The sequence below is a fragment of the Aulostomus chinensis genome, chromosome 16, assembly GCF_037954235.1.
Source record: "Aulostomus chinensis isolate RoL2024-O1b breed Wild chromosome 16, RoL_Achi_v1.0, whole genome shotgun sequence".
NCBI lineage: Eukaryota > Metazoa > Chordata > Actinopteri > Syngnathiformes > Aulostomidae > Aulostomus > Aulostomus chinensis.
Window position 1 is genome coordinate 26,619,807 of NC_141335.1, and position 20,041 is coordinate 26,639,847.

Consider the following 20,041-nt stretch of genomic DNA (forward strand, 5'->3'; position numbering starts at 1 on the left):
TCTTGGTTCTTCATGCCTTTCAAGGCAGCAACAGCCTTGATAGTTGTGAGCTGCTGTGCTGCCATCAAAGCCTTTTGCATGTGTGTTGTAAAGATCCATGACACATATTTACAGTCCAGTTGATATTGAAGAATGTATGGGCTGCAATTCAAAAGACTCCTCTCTCAACCGCAGAGAGCTCCGATATCCTAGAGATGAGAAGAGTCTGTCTTCTAGCAACAAAGCAGCAGATAGAAGGCAGAAAGGAAAACACTGACGCTGCTGAGATGTGCTAGAAACATTTGGGATAAAATCCTTTTCCATAAATCAGATGGTTTTTTTACTCTGATGTTGCACCATCAGAATAAATATGAATGTGTTTCTGTCTTATTTTCACAGACTGCCCTGCCGATTGTCGGAGACATGGGTACTTTAATGAAGGTATTTATCCTCCTAGTTAATGATCATAATCAGAGACAATAACATCCAGGAAGTTGTCAGTTATTATTGAACAAACGCCAACAGTGAGGGGGTCCTCACTGCCCTCATGGAGGGCTTCTGTTCATACAGAGAGCAAGTCAAAGCCCTCGGGTGCCTCCATCAGGTTGTCTGAGAGAACAGACTCATCCCCTATCACTCCTGCTCCTCTCGTCCAGCACATTCAAGCTACATGACAACCTCCTTTCATGAAGATTGGCATCGGAACGGAACACCAAAGTTAGACTTTAACACTGCAAACCGGAGTTCTTATCGCTGTGTGAATGGAGTCCTCAATAATCAAGTCCCTCCTCCCACTTCTGACTTGTTTTGAGCCAATTAACATCCTTCCACCATCCATCCATCCCTCCATCATCATCCATTCATCGCTCCATCATCATCATCATCCATCCATCCATCCCTCCATCATCATCCATCCATCCCTCCATCATCGTCCATCCATCATCCATCCATCCATCCATCATCCCTCCATCCCTCCATCTTCTCCCTCTCCTCCTGTTGAGGGTGGTGGGGGTGGAGCCTATCCCAGCAGCCTTCCCCCTGGACAGGTCACCAGTCCATGGCAGGGCCAACACATAGAGACAGACAACCATTGGCTCTCCCAGCCACGCCTACGGTCAATTTAGAGTCTGGATTAACCTGGTCCCTCTTGATGTCTTTGGACTGTGGAGGAAGCTGGAGTACCAGAGAGAACCCAGCAGGAACAGGGAGAACATGGAGACTCACCCAGAAAGACCCCGTGCTGCAGCCGGGGCTCCACCCACAACCTTCTTGCTGGGGGCCACAGTGAGGACCACTGCTCCACCGGGCCGCCATAGTTAATTTCCCGTCTTGTCAATTAACCCAGTTATCCAGAGTTCGTAAATCCTAATCCAGAACCTCTTTGGGCTTTTCCAGAAATAGCAAATGTGCAAAAGGTAGATGGAAACTCTTAATTTGACTGAGCTCTGGTCTGTGACTCCTGTTACATCATCTCCAGAGATTTTCCCAAGCATGGCTGTCATCAGCAGGCAGCAGCAACAACAAAGAACAGTCCAACTGGAGACCAGTCCTCAAGCTCCCCCTGTTTGTCTCTTGTTGATGCTTATAGGCGGCCACAAGATCAACGTGTGTTTCTGGGCTCTGCGCCCTCTTCTTCTCCACTGTTACAGCATGCCTAACATTGCCTATACCTCCGTCTTCTGACAGAAATATGAACCTGGTGTGTTAACTCCAAACTACTGATGGAAACAGCTGTAATTCACATTTCTGAAATTCACTTGACATTCACCTGGAAAAGCAGCTAAATTGGACAAACTCTCAACACCTGGTGACATTTTGGACAAAATAATTTGCACTAATGTTCTTGAAACAATAATATTTGAGCTTTAGGAAGCAGAAACACATCAAGCCTCCTTATGTGGTTGTTATCTGTCTTTTAGGGAACATTCTTGTAAAATCATCACATATTCCTGATGCCTTTTCTATATGAACCAAAACGCTGTCACCTTGTTGTTACGTGCATGAAGTGACAGACTGACATCAGTGACTCTTCCTGTCTTATTTCCTCTCTGACACTTAGTAGCTCAGCGGCGCTGTAATTACTCTGGCATTTTTGTTTCCTTTTTATTCATGAATTAAATTATATTTCCTCAGTCTCAGGGAAAATGATTAGATGACAAGGAAAGATGACAGGTTTGTTTCGATTTTATATTGAGACTTTTTGGCGGAGCAGTGTGCCAGTTTTCTCAGGAAGCTGCAGTTCCTCTGCGACTGGATCAGGAACGCTGATATTTAAGATTCTCACCTAAATGTCACAGTCAATGAGTTTGACAAAGTTCACCACTCACCTAGATGAGAGACTGTTGGTGGGTTCACTTTATTTCTGCTTTACAGACATTTAGAGAACACTTTGTGTCAGTCGGGGGCTTGTCCTCCACCCAGGGGATGTGACATAACAAAGGGCGAAATGCAGCGCTGCAGCTCCTGATGGAATCTTATCTGTGTCACTCCCTTTACTTCCTGCCTGGCAGAATGCCTGCAGTGTGTGCCAGAGAGTCCCAGGGCTGCCAGGGCAGAAGGGAGACAAGGGATCCCCTGGAGAGCCAGGAGTAGAAGGCTTGGTGGGAGAAAAGGTACTGACTGGCGTTGTCGCCAAATCTGGAGCAGACACATGTATGAAACAGATGTCATGGCCCGTGTTACTGTGTGTTCCATGTATGTACGTGCTGGTTCTCACACTCATACTGACGTGTGTTATCCGTCCTGAACAGGGGGATCCAGGTATTCGAGGTCCTACAGGTAACCCTGGGAAGGAAGGTCCAAAGGTAGGCAAGGACATTGTCTCAGAATGAGTGAGTAGATAGACTTTCATGTTTGGAAAGTGCTCATTTCAGTTCAAACAACTTTCTTCACCCTGTAGGGAAATTCAATTGCAGTTCTACAGTCACATAAGAGACAAAAAAAAAAAAAAAACTAAGACGACCACAATCAGTGGAACGCACAGATGCTCTGTCAGTGGCACCTGATCAGCGCAAGGCAGCGAGCGCGCAGGTCGCCGTGACACAGCAGGGCCGTCATTCAAGCACCTTAAGACGATGAATGAATAGTAACTTGACGATCCATGTAATGGTTCGCATTGTACGTTGCTTGGCCTGTTGGGTTGTGACCATCAGCAGCATAGAGAACCCTGATAGCAGAAGGGACATCATGGTATCACCGACCTGAGTGGACGCCATCACGTTCAAGTTCTCATGCACCTCCAAGGTCAACAATGAAAGAATTAATGCTTTGTATCAGTAACGCCATTCGAACAGCGGCACAGAGACTAGACATGAAAGTTAAAGGGTTCTTTCAGTAACAGTCAGTTGCTGGAGTTACCAGTCAGGGGGCCATCATGCTGGCGCCGAGGAGGCTGCATGGGCAGCGTGTGAACAAGGTACCACCAAAATCTCTCCCTGGATCTCTGTCTTAGCTGCCAAAAGTGGAGCATGATCAAGATGATTTCTGGAAGCTAAAAAGGTCTTTAACTCAGAACTTTGATGGAAATTAATCCATGACACGTCCAGAGAAGCACAACCAGCTGTATCCTGGAAACGGCCCGGATCGCTCGGTCCTTCCATCCATCTGTTTGCTTGAGATATGATGCATCATCATTTCATCCTAAACACCCAGGCTGAAAAACACTGGACTGTGGCTGTAGTGATATCAGTTCTCGCTGGTCTGGTTCTCATTAGCTGATCTCCGGCCGCTGCACCTGTCACCTGATCGTGTCTGCAGCTGCACAACAGAAATGTGTTTTTGTGGTAAATGATTTTCATAGGTAGCATTGGATGATGTGGAAGCAGCAGCACTTCTCCAGCTCACATTCAGTTGCTGCAGAGGTTGAGCTACCACGGTGAAACAATTCCAAGCCGCGTGCAAGAAGAGGGATCAAGGCATTTTGAAGTTTACATGCATCAGCTGTTTCAGTTTTAGGCCTCTTTATATCTGATGAAAAGCTCTTTCCTCTCCTTCATTTTTCATCCTCCTGCAGGGAGTAAAGGGAGAGAGAGGCTTCCCAGGTCCTGCTGGAGATAAGGGTGATGAGGTGAGTAGAATCTAAACCAATGAAGGCGGCGTTATCTCCACCCAGATGTCACTGGCACATTAGGATGTCAGTTGTCGTGTGTACCTGCTAGTACTAGTTCACTACTGCAAGTACCTCACGTACTTCCTGCCATGAATATGTTTCATCGTTTTGGTTACTGACAATCCAACAAAGAGCACAGCATCTCTTATATTTTGGATTGAAGTGAATCGTGGCTTTTGTTGCTGATGGATTCCTGGAAAACTTTTTCGATCATCAAGATGACATGTCGACACTGATGACAGTGACCAGTTCGTTACATGTAACTCCTGTGGCGAGGCGAATTAACTGTCTCCAAGAAGAAAAAACAGAAACAATTAGAGAGCAAACACCTCCAACAGACACAAACGGGGGGGAGCCCCGGAAGACTTTTGTCACTCCGTGTTTCAATAAATGTTGAAACTGACAGTGGGGATGATTCTCTCCGCTCGCTTCTCTGTGCTCTGATATTCAGTTGGTCTGTGGAGGAAGTTCAGAAAAACATGTGACAGGAAACAGTGACTGACACACTTTTACTATGCACCGGATTATAGATGTTCCAGACTTATTATGAAAATCTCTCTCATATAAACTTGTGTATATGTGTGTGTGTGTATATATATATAGAGAGAGAGAGAGAGAGAGAGAGACATACATACATACTGTATATATACACTGTATATAGATAGATAGGTGTGTGTGTGTGTGTGTGTGTGTGTGTGTGTCTGACTTGACGACGAACACACAAACCTACAGGCGCTTTAAGAGCCTCTCAGACTGAGTAACTATTGCAGGTTTTGGTTTTTGGTTTTTTTATCACCAAAATGTTGCTCAGTTCACCAAACTGATGATTAGGAGGCAAATATGGAGGCGTGAGGGCGAGCAGGTGAGATTCTTCATCACTGGTTTAATTCTTAACAAACAGGAAGAGGTGACTGCACCGTTCTACTCCAGTTTTCCTTGTGTGTCATGTTTCTGAATGAGTCGAGGCGAATATGAATATTCTGACATTGGAGAAAGTTTGCCTTGAACATGGTGATGTCTGTGTCCTCCAGGGGTCGTCAGGAGTACCGGGACTACCTGGTGTGACCGGTCGCACAGGGGCGCCGGTAAGAGCCGTGTGATGAGTGCTATCTGATATCTTTCCATATCAGTACCTTTTTTGTTATTGTAGGCAGGTTTTATGATGATGTATGAGAAGCTCATTTTTAGGTGAATGTTCAAATTACAGTGGGGTCTTGTGTTGTGTTTGCAGGGGCCCATGGGTCGACCCGGTCCGTTGGGCCCACCAGGAGCTAAAGGAGATAAAGTAAGATCTTTTACTTGGATCAGATTACATGTATATGATGTCTGTGTGTGGTCAGACCAGTGCAGATGAATTCCATGACTCAATCTGTGAGTAAATCAATGGTTTATTGAAGTATCATTTCGTTACATGTAGAGTCTTTTTTCAAGCTTGATTGATAAAATGTTAAACCAAATAATTCCAGTCCCGCCGACACATTTTGACATGATGTTGCAGTGGATTTTCTTCCACCAGTGCTTGAAATCTCACCATTTCCTATTTTCATGCCTGCAAAGGCAACAAACGGCGGCGTGTTTCTGGTCCGTCTGTCTTCTTCGTGTCTCAGTCGTGCTGCAGGTCATTTCTGCAAGTTTGGTACAAACGTTCACTCTGACTTCCAGACGAACTGATCGGCTGATCAAACTCTGGAATTCACACTAAAATTGCGACCAAGAAGAGTGAAATGATAACACCTTCAATGTTTGGGGTCCTAAGTCAACTTCAGTGTGACATCATCAGGTTCTGTAAACTGCTAACCCTGGAACGCCAGGAGGGTTCGATGATAAGATGGATTTAAGTGACAAATGAATAACAAGAGAAGTAAACCAGATCTCTCAAGGAGTCAAGCTTCTGCTACCAGACTATTGTTAAGTGTCCTGCTGGTTTGTCTTTGTCAGGGGAATGAAGGACCAGCAGGCCAGCCAGGGCTCCCAGGACCTCCGGTAAGTTCTCTCCTCTCCTTTCATAGAGCTGTAGTGCGTAGAACATGGCATCATCAGCTGCAGGCTGCTCCATTGTTACTGTTACAGCAGTAAAACCAGTGGATGAAATATGGCGACCGCCACACAACCCTGCCAAATGACTCCTGATCTGATAAGATTTGAAATGTTAAGAGCCACATTCCTGCCAGTGGAGGCAGGCGTCCTGGCCGTCTTCCCGTCTGTTAAGGTGTCACGTGGTGAATCAAATCAACTCGTTTGCGCTCTGTTGGTGGAGCTCCCACGCAAGGCGGCAACCTGCTCATCAGGAGCAGTTAGGGGTTCAGTGTCTTTCTCAGGGACACTTGGACATGGTCACCAGGGGAAGTGGGGATCGAACCAGCAACCCTTCGGTTGTGAGATGGCAACACTTCCTCTGAGCCACGCCGCCCTGTTAACCATTAATGTAAAGTTGTAGGTTCGCTGAGGCTAACGGGAGGTAATCGTCTCCCTCTCTTTACTGTCTCAACTTTTTTCTTTTTTTCTGTTCTGTACTTTGTTACCACTGTTGATTGCTGGTATGTGGCGTGTGTGTCGTATGTTGCATTGCGTTGCTGCGTCACATACATGAACTGTACTCGCAGTGCTGCTCTGCACAGATGAAGTTCCTAACAGATAAATAAAGTTCTTGGAATTGAATTGACACACTCCAGCGCCATCTAGGGTCAACCACTGATTAACCCGGCAGTGGCAATGAGCCCCGTGAGCTCGTGAACTCCTTGGTGAGACAGTTCACGTGAGAAGGGATTCATCTCATCACTCCTAAATTCTCTCTGTTGTTATTTTTTGTTGTTGTTTTGTTGCACAAAGGGATTTTCCAGGTTCTGGTCTTCTCATTTTCTTGAGGTCAGAGGGTGAGTCGTCTACTCTGCTCACCCTCTGCTCTGGTAATGCAACCCTGTAGCTTTTATTAATGCTATCCAGCGCTCCTCTATTCCCATGATGCATTAAAAGCCAGAGGTAAAAGATTGGCTTGACATCTCCTCCCACAGCAGTGACCATCAGGTACTTGTACTTCACTCACTCTCACGGTATTTAGTGTAACACACGTTGAATAAGTGACAAACAAGTACAAATGTGATGAAATTGTAGCGACCTGCTCGCTGGCATTGAATCATGTCTGCTGCTTTTAAAAGGCCAGTGAGTAAGCACTTCCAAAGGCAAATCTATAATTCATCAGGCGTCCCCTTGAACCTGCCCCCCCCCATCCCCCCCACCCCCACACCCTGGTCTCATAAACTGCAGTCTGGGAGGACAGGGGACGGCTCAGTGGCCTGAAAAGGGCACAGGCATCCGCTTGCTTCTAAATGAGAGTCTGGACTCCCACTACATCTGCAATAGCTTCCCTCCAGCGTCTAAAGACTATAAACATTAGTTTATGTATGAATACTGCACACCAACATTAGTAGTACCTTTTAATCTGTGTGATCTGTTGTATTTCTGAGTTGCACAACCAGCTAAAGAATTAAAAGGTCCCTTTTTCCCATTCATTTCACTCCTTTCTTCCTCTCTCTGTCTCTCTCCCTCTCTGTCTTTGTCTCTCCCTCTCTGTCTTTGTCTCTCCCTCTCTCTCTCCCTCTCTCCTTGTGTAATCACCAAATGAGCTATTGATCTGTCTTTTGTAGCTTTTAAGAGCTTAACAGCGAATATCTGCCACAGACCTACTGCAGCGTTTTCTGTAAAGACTCAGGAAGCCTCCGACTCAGCGAGGCGAGAGGAAAGGTGTCTGATTGACTGTTGCTGGTGTTGCAGGGTGTTCCCTACGTGGAGGGCAACGGGATGAGCAGCCTGTACAAGCTGCAGGTAAAGACCTGCTCTGACTTCACTCATAAGAGTGGGAAATAGTCCTGCTTGTGCTTCATATGTTTGACCTATATTGTAAAATATAAAGTTTTGGTCTTTTTTATGTCTTCTCAGAGTGGTGGAGCTATTTTAGGACCCCCTGGAGCTCCTGGTGCTCCGGTAAGCACAATCATTGTTATGCCTGAAGCAAAACCTTTAAAGTGTTGTGTGGAGAAACAGTTGCACACCAGCATGTTGATAGTGTCTGAGCTGCAGAACCTTAGAGAGCTGCATCACAAAGAACCCGAGCAGCTCTCTGCTGTTGACGATGGAGATCTGCTGGTTGGCTGGTGAAGGTGAAGACGTGCACAGTATTCTCATTTCCAGTGGTACCAGTACCAGTATTTGGAATTCTGCGCCAGGACCAAATGGTTCTCCTTTTATGTCACTTTACTTTCTCTTTAGGAGCAAACATTCATTTCATTTGTAGAAACAAGTCCAAGCTTCTCCGTTTCTGTTTGTGTGTTGCTACCATTAGCAAGCAGGGACACACTCAGCCTCATCAGTGTCCAGGTTGCCAGGCGTTTCCTCTGGTTAGACATCTTGCTGTGGCTAATTTTTGCATTTTGCATCATAAATCCCATTGGAGCCCCAGGTAGTGCAGCGGTCAACGCAACATTCTTCTTCCAGCCATTTCACATGGAGTCAAAAACATTGACGGAAGCTCACCTTGTGCCTTTAACATTGGCGTATCTCCACCAAATTTCATCAAAATCCCTCTACGAATTTTCAAGATAGGCCTGTGATTACATGACCTCCTGGGCGCAGGTAAGCAGCTCAACCCTGAAAGGATTCATCCACAATAATGAACTAGAGCTGGTTCTGGAGGATGAGCCTCCCTGCGCGGGGCTGCTGTGGAGCAATCAATAAGAGATTCTCTTCATCAGAGTTGTCATGGGACGGGGAAGCCAAATAATCCATCATCCCTACTTTTGGTTTGTCTGCTTGAATCAGTGTGGAGGCTGCAGAGGTTCTTCCCCACAAGTCTCAACACACACGTGACAAACGGGCTGCATTTTATGATCTTGATCATTTTAAAATGTTGCTCCTGAAGGTCACGGGTGCATGGAACACGATGATTTACAGACTGGAATTAGTGACAAAATACAAGCAGTAATGAACACATGAATTTTAATGAGGACAACAGACAGCAGCCGCATGTCGTTTCTGAGCATATTTATGGTCTTTACAGCAGCAGTTGTCACATTAATGGGAATAATCTGTCCTGCTTTTCTTTTAAGGGCCCCAAAGGAGATGAAGGACTCACAGTGAGTTGAAGCTTTTCACTCTTGAATACATTTTAGTAAAAAATGGGTTGTTTTTTGGTATTTTTCTGCCCCAAAAAACAGACAGCAGTCAGAGTCGACGTTTTATTTCTATCATTGTCTGTGAGATTGTCTACAACAAGTCAATACACCCCGAAGCCTGAGCACATGCACTCTCTGTGGAACACCAACATGCAGCAAAAAAATGATCATGTCTCCTACAAATATGAAATTGTTGTACCGTATTGTCTCGCCGGTGGGAACCCATGAATCCTCTCTGCACCCCCCCCCCCCCCCCCCCCCCCACTGGCGCATGAAAACAATCCACAACTCGACACTTCCTGCCAACCACTTGAATTCTTTACTCTCGTGGGGCCAATTGTATTTTTTATTGTTTTGTTGCACAGTGATTTTTCACCAGGATGTTAATTTGACATTCTAATAGATTGTGCGAGCAGCTCCCGAGCTGTGCTGGAATTGCCTCAATCCGTCTCACAGCTGATCCTCCGGCTGGCCCGCTCTCCTCGTAGCTGCACTCGCTTATTCATGACAATCTACATGTGTGACGATTACCTGCACGATCCGTCTATGTCAGCACCAGTAGCCCCTCTGTTCGCTGTCATGGCACTTCCTCATGGCAGCTTGAGCTGGACGGGGGCCATCGCTGGCTCATCGCTAGGACTGAGGCTCTATTTTTAGTGGAGCTCTGATTGTGATTGTCAAATGAGGCTCTTTTTATGTGCCATCTATAGCCTGCAAGATGTGACAGCACCCACTGTAGATCCTGTAATATAACATGCCGGCGTTGAAGTATTGTCCTCGTAGGATTTTCTTCGTATTGACACATGAAGGCTCATATTAATACCCGACCGACTGTCAGGAGGACGGACGGGTGACATCTTGGCTTGATCTCTATTTGAATGTGAATGCTTAATGGTTTCTGCTTGCCAGTCTAGACTGATCAAGAACAGCAGCATCTGTTAGGTCCTGACACAACAGCTGGTGGGTTTTGTTTTCTCGTAGGGGGAACCAGGGGCCATGGGTTTGCCCGGGCTTGAAGGGCTGCCTGGCGCCAAGGTAAGAAGAAGCATCTCGTCAGCTGTGATTTAAGCTGGTGACAGTGAAAGGGTTTTTCTTGTTCTCTACTCCATTCCAGAATAGTTAACATGTCGCGTGAAAATGTTTTCCAGTGTTAGAGTGGAACCCATTTCACCCACGGTGACAACTGTTTCTTCCGTCTTTGGCCGTGATGTCACGTCCAACTTCCTATGTATCTAAATGCAAATGTTTGTTAGTTACCCTTCTATAATTGTGCAGACTAAAATGAACCACAACCAAATGAACAACAGAATAAAACTCCTAGAGATTTTGCCCATAACAAGAATACAATTAACATTAAACTAGAATGGGACTTAAAGAAACTTTCAAAAGAATCAATCAAAATCAAAATCAGTTGCCAAAACACCCCTGAAGAGACACATTTAGGCTCAACACAATGAAACTGAGAAGTTTTTAGCAGTTAAAACCATGAAACTTCCCGTCAGAGCTAAATAGTTTGCTGAAAAAGACTAAAACGCTCCGCCCAGTCAACTAAACTATACTTGGTTAACTGAGTATGATGCAAACTAGCACAGGCTTTGATTCAGGGCTAAGACCTGATTGCTAGTAGTTTGTTTTAAAAGTGAATATAAACAAATAGACAAAAGAACTGTTTTAATAGTTTCAAAAAATGCTTTTATCAGCACAGAATGGCAGCTTCAGAAGGGTGCTACTGCCCCGCAGTTCGTTAATGAGCCACGATAAAAACACTGCGGCGCACCCACGCAGTCACGCAGTGACAGACTGAGACGTGAAACAGCTGTAAAGTGAAGTTACTGCATTTAAATCCAGTCTAAGTGGGAGCAGGAGACAGGGGAGCTTCACTCCCTCCTACTAGCTACTGACTGCATAAATGTCATCTGGTCCGTCAGTTCCATTCTGTTCCTCCACCTTATTGATCTGTATCAGTCCAGCTGTCCCACCAGAGGGGCAATGACTAAGCAGGCAAAGATGGCCCCTCCCTTGTTGTCATGCCAAATGAGGTGAATTCTCTTGAGCTCCATTAGTTAAAAAACAAAACAAAACAAAACTACATCAACCAGAATGCACTGGGCTCACAGCCTTACAAGGCCACAGCAATGTTGCTGATGCTGTTGCTATGGTAACTCAGTGCTTGGATCTGTCACTTTGCTGGCTTTGGTGACAACATGACGGACAGGCCAGTATGATTATGAAGGGGGAGTAGTCCAGCAGGCGTACAGGTACTACAGAAGTACAATCTTTAGTTGGCGTGAGTTCCAGCTGAACATCACAAGTTCTTCTCCTGGGAAAATGATTTTGCCTTGATAACGCAGTCGTTTTTACTAGTGACTGGAGGTAAACTCCTGTTCATGTCATGAAAAGATTCCTGCACATAACTCCCTCCATCTGAGTCACTCGCCTGGTGGTCATGTGACAAGATCGTTATATTTGGTCTCTGATCTCTACTTGTGCGTGTGTGTGTGTGTGTGTGTGTGTGTGTGTGTGTGTGTGTGTGTGTGTGTGTGTGCGTGTGTGTGTCTGTTGTGCGAGTATTGCCTCTGTCATCTGTCTAACTTGTCTGCGATCTTTCCTTCAGGGGGATATTGGTTTGCCTGGCCCACCTGGAGTTCCAGGACCTCCAGTAAGTTTCTCTCTTTTCGATACCAGCTCTGAGGCTCACATGCTGACGCGGTATCAGACCAAACGGAGTGAAGAGCATAGAGAGGCTGATTTAGTCTCCACATGTAACACCTCAGAAATATCTGCAGAGAAGCAACAGCCTCTGGCTCACTCCAAGCCTGGCAGTTTGACTTTTGCTAATTTCCTGTTTACTATCTAAAAAAAGACGTTCTTACAAAAGTCACACTTTTTCATTCATTCATTGTATTGTTCCCATGCTTTGTCTTCAACAAGATTTCATCAGATTTGTACATAGAACCCTGGAACCAAGCACCGCAGCAGATGAACCGTCACGTATTTGATCTGGAGTTAAGAGCAGAGGAAGTGAGAATGCGACATGGTTGAGCGAGGGATTTCAAATCCTCATCCACGTTCTATCGTAACGGTTTGGGTGGTGCAGCTGTGCAGTTTTAACAGACATCATGGCACCAGCACCACCAAGCATGGCGGTCATGTGATATATCACATGACTGTGTTGATTTAGCAGCTGAAGACATACGTGCTTCTTCAGCGACCACCATGTGGGAGAATGTTCTCAGTCATGCAGGTCATGGTAGCTCTTGCGTGTTGTGTCCAAGGCAGCTGGAGCAGGAGAAGTGAATTCAGGTGAGACAAAATTTTTGCAGTAGGTATGAGGCAGGATGTTAGTACACGATATGGAACCTGGCCGTCGTCCTCACCGATCCATCATCTGTGCTGGTTCTGTCGTGGTTCTCCCTGCAGCGATTGCAGGTATATAATAAACGCAGGGCTGCATAGGTGCTGCAGACATGACAGCAGTGAGAACCTGTCACACACTGACTCCTCTCTCCTTTACCTGTGATTGACAGGGGAAGCCCGGTGCTCGTGGAGAGCCGGGGATCCCAGGAGAGCCGGTGAGCCACAGCCTCTAGCTCTCTTTGAGCTGTCAATCCAGGCGTCATTCCTTTATAACTGGCGACTGACATGTTGGCTGTCTCTAATGTCTGACAGGGTGAGAGGGGGCCGCTCGGAGAGACAGGGTTCCCGGGGCCGGAGGGACCCCAAGGTGTTGCTGTAAGAATCTGCATGTCACTCCTCTTCTTTATAATCACCTCCACTGTGCTATGATGTCCTCCATTCTGAGAGAAGCTGTTTCTGGTGTTTTATGTGGGAAAAAGAACTCAAGACAATATGGACAGCAATGTGTATGTTAGCTATCAGTTGTAGATGATTACAATTCTCTTTGCCATCAAAGAGAGTTTCTGTAATTTTCTCTGTAAGCACACAATGGAACTGTGTTCGCCCAGCATTCAGGGTCATTATCCCTTGGTTGAGATATCTCATTAACTGCAGAGATTACCAGGAGTGCAACAGTGCTGATCCAATCGAAGGAGCTGATACAAAATGTCTTTGTTTGTGTTGCACTGCTGGAGCAGGGCAGACCTGGAAAAGATGGAACTCCTGGATTCAAGGTGAGTTGTGGCCACGCTTTGCTCATCCCCTCGTAGACGGTGCTTTACATCCGGCCAGCTGCAGAGAGATGGCACAGCAGATTTTTATCACACCGCCTCCTCACAGGCTACAGCCACCTGAGTGCATTAAACCAATTTGCATATTTGACATTTTAATGATAAAAACTAAATCGAACGCTACAGGTTTAAGGCTTTGTTGACTTCTGGTCCTTTTAAACTAATCATACAATTAAAATCTGAAATAAATGCTGCAGCAAACTCTGCTTTTGGTCACTAATCATGCATATTAAAGATAATTTCCTAAATCATCACAAAGAGTAGGCATGCAGAACACATCATATAATCTAAAGCCTTAAATGGGTGTTTTTCTCCTCTTTGATTTGTCACCAACCTGCCTAATTGCAGCTGTGACAGTTTATTGTTTTTGTCTTATTGTCAGTTAATATTCTTCCAGTAAAATCTCAGCATAGCAAAGGGCCTTGCTACAGTCCTCCCACCCTGCTGGGAGACTCTATGGTGGGGAAACAGTGCCATCTAGCAGGCGGCTCTGTCCCCAACAGGACTCCTTGTTCACTGCTTTGTGGTGAAAGGTAATGCTCAGGGAAGCACATTTCAGAGGGGAAGATGATGGATTTAAGCCTCCCATCAGGCATTGGGGAATACAGGGTACAGCAGATTAAAGCAGGCAGGGGAGAATGGCAGCACAAAAAGAAACCTGCTTTAAAACCACATCATGGCAGATTGTCTTTTGCATGGTTCCTGTAATCCAGCAGGAAATTGATACAAAGACGCTCCCTGGGGTGTTGCTGTGAGTGCAGGGAAAAAAAACCCAATGAGGAGCAACAGGGAGGGATTGGACAACATGAGATGTTATGACATGAAGCTGGAGACGGGTTTTTCTCTCCCGGTTCGTCTGTGCAGTCAAGAGCGCTTGTGGGAAGCAACAAACAGGAGTGATGCAGAGCAGCTGTGACATTGTAGAAGGTGAACACTATAGGAGGGTATTATACAGGCACTACACCTGAGCTGGGCCAGAAGCAATCAATGCACCTGGAAAATGTACAATTCTCAAAGTCAAGTTATTCGTAAACAGCTCACAGTTCTTGTCAATAGAAACGTCTTCAAACTTTAGCACAAATATGATCCCCATGGCAACATGCCAACTTTTGGGGAATATTCTTATTTCCAGTCCTCTCTCACCACCTCTTCTCTCCTTCCCTCCTCCTTTCCTGAGACCCACCGAAACAAGCTGACCGCTAGTTAGCTTAGCACACAGTGGGATGGTGGGCAGTTGGTGTGTTTCCCCCCCAAAAATGGCCTCTTCATTCAAACAGCAAAAACTGTAGCTGCACATATGCAGACGTATGAAAGCAGTATTTTGTTCTCCTGCTTCCTTGTGAGCTTCAATACTTGGTGTGTGGTTTGGTGAAAAGTGCTTGACTATCTTCAGGGTTGGAATCATTTCCATCTGTTCTGATGTTCCCTTTCCGGTAAGAACAAAGAGATCAGGCATTTTTCTCTGCTCTTGTTTTCAAAGGGAGCTACAGGTAGACCAGGGGACAGAGGATCCAAAGGAGAACGAGTAAGATTCCTGTTTCCCTAAAAACAAAAGTGTTTACTGACTCACAATACAATGTACAAAAAGGTTCTGATGAATAGTCATGAAAGTCTTTACCAACTGCTCACATCTGTTACTCAAGCCCACGAGCACCGAAGCGCCAGATAAAGTCATGTTCCAATTGTGTTTGCAGGTAATAGAGAATGTAAAATGAGGCTTTTAGCTTCCTAGTTGGCAGCGGAACCTCAGGACATGTGACAGACCGGACTCACTGAGACATACAGGTCGCTGTGAACATGACGAGTGTGTAGTTGATGCTTTTAACACCAGGCAGAAGATTGAACTTAGCTGTTTTACACCTAATTCAGTAAAATAAGAAGTTAAAGCAATAAGCTTTCAAGTCCTCACCAATAGGAGTCTTGAGCTCACTAAAATGTTTTTCACTCCTGCATCACTTCTCTGCAACTCCAGATTGCAGGAAGAGCCAGCCAGGTATAGTTAGCTTGGAGCTAATGAAGACTGATGGCTAACAGCAGCTTGACTGTCCAAAAACATTTTTACAAACTAAAGACTGTCATCCGGTATATCCAGGTTGTCTTTATCCAGCCTTATGCTCAGTAATCCACAAACACTTGGATTAAACAAATGAACCCTAACTACAATGTAGGCCTCAAGCTCGAGGCTAGCTTGTTCACGTGTGTTCCTGCTGTTTTTGAAGAGTTTTGCTGTTGTTAGCCATCACTGTTGTTAGCCATCACTGTTGTTAGCTATCACTGTTGTTAGCTATCACTGTTGTTAGCCATCACTGTTGTTAGCTATCGCTGTTGGTAGCTATCGCTGTTGTTAGCCATCACTATTGTTAGCCATCACTGTTGTTAGCTATCACTATTGTTAGCCATCACTGTTGTTAGCCATCACTGTTGTTAGCTATCACTGTTGTTAGCTATCACTGTTGTTAGCCATCACTATTGTTAGCTATGACTGTTGTTAGCCATCACTATTGTTAGCTATGACTGTAGTTAGCTATCACTGTTGTTAGCTATCACTGTTGTTAGCCATCACTATTGTTAGCTATGACTGTTGTTAGCCATCACTATTGTTAGCTATGACTGTAGTTAGCTATCACTGTTGTTAGCCATCACTATTGTTAGCTATGACTGTTGTTAGCCATCACTGTTGTTAGCCATCACTGTTGTTAGCCATCACTGTTGTTAGCCATCATCAGGCAAAACCTTTTGGAGGAAGTGTCATTTTCGTATGGTCATCAGTTCATTGCATAGATCTTGTTTGGCTGTCATGCTGCAGGGTGACCCTGGGATTCCTGGAGAAAGAGGTGTCCAGGGTGAGAGGGGTCGCACAGGAGATGCTGGCACTACTGGGCTGAGTGGACCACCTGGCCAAAAAGGTGATCCGGGCCCTCCAGGACAGTTGGGTGGCGTAAACCTCCTGGTACGTTGTTAGTGATCAGATGCCAGCCAGCAAATGTTGATGATACAAGCGTTAACCAGCCTACCTCCTCTCAGCACTTGTGTAACTAGTTGAGCTTTCTGTATGGAAACGTTGCAGCCACTCGCATGAAGCATCAAACAAGGCAAGGGAGGTGGGCCGCTGTCTTCCCACTCCTGCCCATCCAGGCATAGCAGAAGGTCAGGGAGGAAGAGGGGAGACGGAGATATGTAGGTGTGCCTGAAGCTCTGCAGAGCGCTAGAAAACCGCTCTGTGTGTCACAGACATTTTACACTACGCAGTTACATAACATCCAAGATGAAACACAGCAAAGCTTTAAGGTCCAAGGCTACTACTGTTTGCCATCCTTATTGGAGCTGCAGCCTTGGAAAGCTGTTGGAATGTGTCCCTGCTGACACACAGTGTTCTGTCTGTTCTGATGTTCAAATCCTGCGAGGAGCAGAGCATACATTGTTTTATATTTGGCTCGCGGTCAATGTACACACAGTTAGAAGCATCCAGCGCTGGCGTGGCGAGCTACACTGGGCCTCCGAGGTACCGAGGCTCACATGAACAATACAGCAGAAACCCAACATCTCTTCAAGGTCATAATATCGCACTCAACCCCCCATCCAGTTTATTTCTAGCCTGGTTTAAACTGTATTACAGCATAATACACGGTGGGATTGTAATCTCATTGTGTTGACATGGAAAGTTGGCAGGAACTGTTTACACTCACTGAGGTAACAAGTCCACTTGACGTTCTCTGCTGTGATAATCCACTTCACGTCGGAGGGGACGAGATGCTGTTAACTGGGTCCGACTTCTCACAGGTTGATCCCGACTTCATTCAAGAACTCAAAATGTTTATCAGAACAGAAGTAACGAGGATCTTTGAAGGTAAGAGACTTCCAAATCTATTTATATATGAACCTCCCCCCAAATATTGATGTGGTCACTGCGCGCTTGGACTCATCCTCCACGGAACAGACCAGCATGCTGTGTTCTTGGATGCGTTTAATAAGAAGTGTGACACAATAAAAAGACACAAAACTATTCAAACAGATGGTGGAAGCCTCATGAGTGGCGTGGCACACTTCCTGCGCCAGGTGAGCAGTTTAGCATCACAAACCGAAACAAGTGATTCCCTTCAGCTGAGATGCAACGTCAGGTCGCGTAGTTGAGCATCCGTGTGTGGATACTCCCTTCGCTCATCAAAGTCATTCTGATGATGTCAAACTGACAAACTCAATCTCTGGAATAAATGATCTGAGATCTACGGCCGGTGGTCACGGTGGATCAGACTCGCTGGTGTCATGGGTCATAAACGCCGCTCAAACACACGTCTCGTGATGCGGGACCACCACTCATCCGGTCACCCCGCCGTCACGTACTGTTGAGGAATCAGGGAATTTGTGCGTCGACTACAAACACTGATCCATATTTACGCTGTTCCTGTGGCGCTACCATGTATGGTGATGTCATAGCACCACATCACGAGGTTGTGATCTTGACATTGACCTGTTTCGTCTGTGCATCTGAAAGTACATTTTACTTCTACTCTGCTTTTATTCTCCTTTTCTCACCTCGTAGAGAAGCTACCAAGTCATGCCATGCCGCAGAAAACACCTGCAGCCATCTTGGCAGCACAAGTCCAAGGACCCCCAGGGCCCCCCGGCAAGGATGGATTACCAGGCCCCCCGGGAGAGCCTGGACCTCCGGGTCCTCAAGGTATGTGCTCAGGCTGCCAACCACCAGCCGCTACCAGTTACCACCACCTCTCTTCATATTTGAATTAGAAACATTCAGAGTTGTGGTGAACTTCATTAACCCTTAGCTGCCTGGTGTAAGCGACCACTGCAGAAGGTCCGAAGGCCTCACGGAGCAAACACTCTGTTGTCTCACTCTTGCATAGCTGAAGGACTTTGACCAGTTTGAGATGTTTAGCTTCATGTAGAGCGCTGCGATGCAGCAGCGGTACTGGGTGGTGGGGCTGGCTGTGTTCTGGAGGGATTCATGGGTGTTTCTCTCTTGCTTAGACCCGTATATCAATGCAGACTGAGGGGCGGGAAGCAGAGGAAAGGCCGGGAGTGTGGTGCACAACGGCTCGCGGTGAAATATGAAGACAAACGAAGAATTGGCTGTGAATAAGAAAAAGTGTAAATGGTGTGGACTGGAGAGAGCCGCAGTAGAGTCAGGGAGGTGGAGCTGATGCCGGTGTCTGGCTGCTCGTCTGGTGTGCAGGTCGGGCTTTTGCCTCAGACCTGCCTAGAACTGTGTGGTGTCTGCAGCAGAACTATCTGAACCGGGAGGAGGAGTGTGTTACTGGTTGGTGCAGATCAAAGCAGCGCTGCAGTGACCTTCCCCTTCAAGCTACCTCACATCATCCAAGACCATGCAACCCACAGCCTTAGTAGACGCGGCGCTCAAGTCTAACCAGCCCGTGCAGGCAACTCTGAACACCCGCGCTGCGTGTTAATGCCATCTGCATTACACATGTCCCAGATTTTGTTCGCTTGTTTAATTTTTTTATTGTTTCAAAGAGTTTTATAGGCTATTGTTAATGCAGCTAAGCAATGAATAGTTATTGACAATAAAAAGGAAAGTTATTTCCCTTGATAAATCTAAAATTCAGCAACTTCTTAATTCGTGACTTGCGCCTCCCTCCACTCAGCTGGGGAGAGCGTTTTGGGGTAATATTTCCTCATTATTTCTCGTCATCCTCTGCTGGAGACTGCTCTCCTCTGGAATATCCAATTTGACTTCTTCTCCAATATGCCAAAAGGAATTGTTTATGGAGAAAAATAGCCCCGTTGTTAAATTCACAGATTTTTGGGGTTTCCTCTGGTTGGCGTTCACGCGGGTGAAAGTCTCCGGCTGTCAGAGGAACCCAGGAGGACGGCGGCAGCGCCTCTTTCTCTCTTGTTTTGTTTGTTCATTTCTCATGTTCCTCTTTTACGTTTGAGGTCAAGTACGTACCAGTATAAGACTTTTGTTTAAGTTCATTTTGTTGTTGTAAATCAGTTTTGATTTTGTACATCATTGTTCTCTTATATTTCTGAATACTGACTGAATCAAAGTGTCTCTTATTTGATCAAACTGTGTTTCAGAGTCTTTGTGTTGTGTACATCAGGAAATCTCTCCCCTAATTGACGGAGCAGCTGCTCCGAGAATAATGTTCCTTTCTTTTGTGAGGCTCAACTCGAATAAACAGACGTTGCTATTAATGCTGTTAACATGGCACACACCAGGTGCCACTTCAGTCCAGCCAAGCACGAAAAGCCTCTGTGGCTGCAGGGTTCTGCCACTCACGTGTTTCGTCCGTCAGTTGTTTTTGAGTTGATGTCAAACACACAAAGGTCTTTAGAGCCCCAATCCAACACGCCGCCCAAATTTGTTGCCCATGTGTGCCACTTTTGCCAAAGGTTCCTCCTGCTCCTCCTCCTCCTTTGAGACGGTTGAAAGATGTCTCATGGCGGCAGCGTGTGGATCGCCCCTCTCTCTCTTTCAGACTCATAAGAGGTTTTTTTCTGAGATTTTCTTTGACATGGAAGCGTTGAAGCGTTTCCCCCTTCAGGCCAGCCAGTGCAAGGCTTCCTTCAGTGTTTCGGATGCACTCCATGGATCCGCTGGTCCCGACTCCATTAATTTA

The 20,041-nt window shown here is 46.0% G+C and overlaps 1 protein-coding gene across 1 annotated transcript in view; it reads left to right on the forward strand.

The window, feature by feature from the left end:
• Positions 1 to 20,041, forward strand: part of LOC147248015 (uncharacterized) — a 97,891-nt gene that overhangs the window by 72,282 nt on the left and 5,568 nt on the right. Inside the window, 19 exon segments of the mRNA XM_086181252.1 lie at positions 379 to 420; positions 2,490 to 2,591; positions 2,730 to 2,783; positions 3,992 to 4,045; positions 5,119 to 5,172; positions 5,319 to 5,372; positions 6,026 to 6,070; positions 7,859 to 7,909; positions 8,024 to 8,068; positions 9,190 to 9,216; positions 10,237 to 10,290; positions 11,870 to 11,914; positions 12,783 to 12,827; positions 12,925 to 12,987; positions 13,350 to 13,385; positions 14,923 to 14,967; positions 16,249 to 16,392; positions 17,223 to 17,289; positions 17,983 to 18,120. Of these exon segments, the coding sequence (XP_086037378.1) occupies positions 379 to 420; positions 2,490 to 2,591; positions 2,730 to 2,783; positions 3,992 to 4,045; positions 5,119 to 5,172; positions 5,319 to 5,372; positions 6,026 to 6,070; positions 7,859 to 7,909; positions 8,024 to 8,068; positions 9,190 to 9,216; positions 10,237 to 10,290; positions 11,870 to 11,914; positions 12,783 to 12,827; positions 12,925 to 12,987; positions 13,350 to 13,385; positions 14,923 to 14,967; positions 16,249 to 16,392; positions 17,223 to 17,289; positions 17,983 to 18,120 (1,165 nt within the window).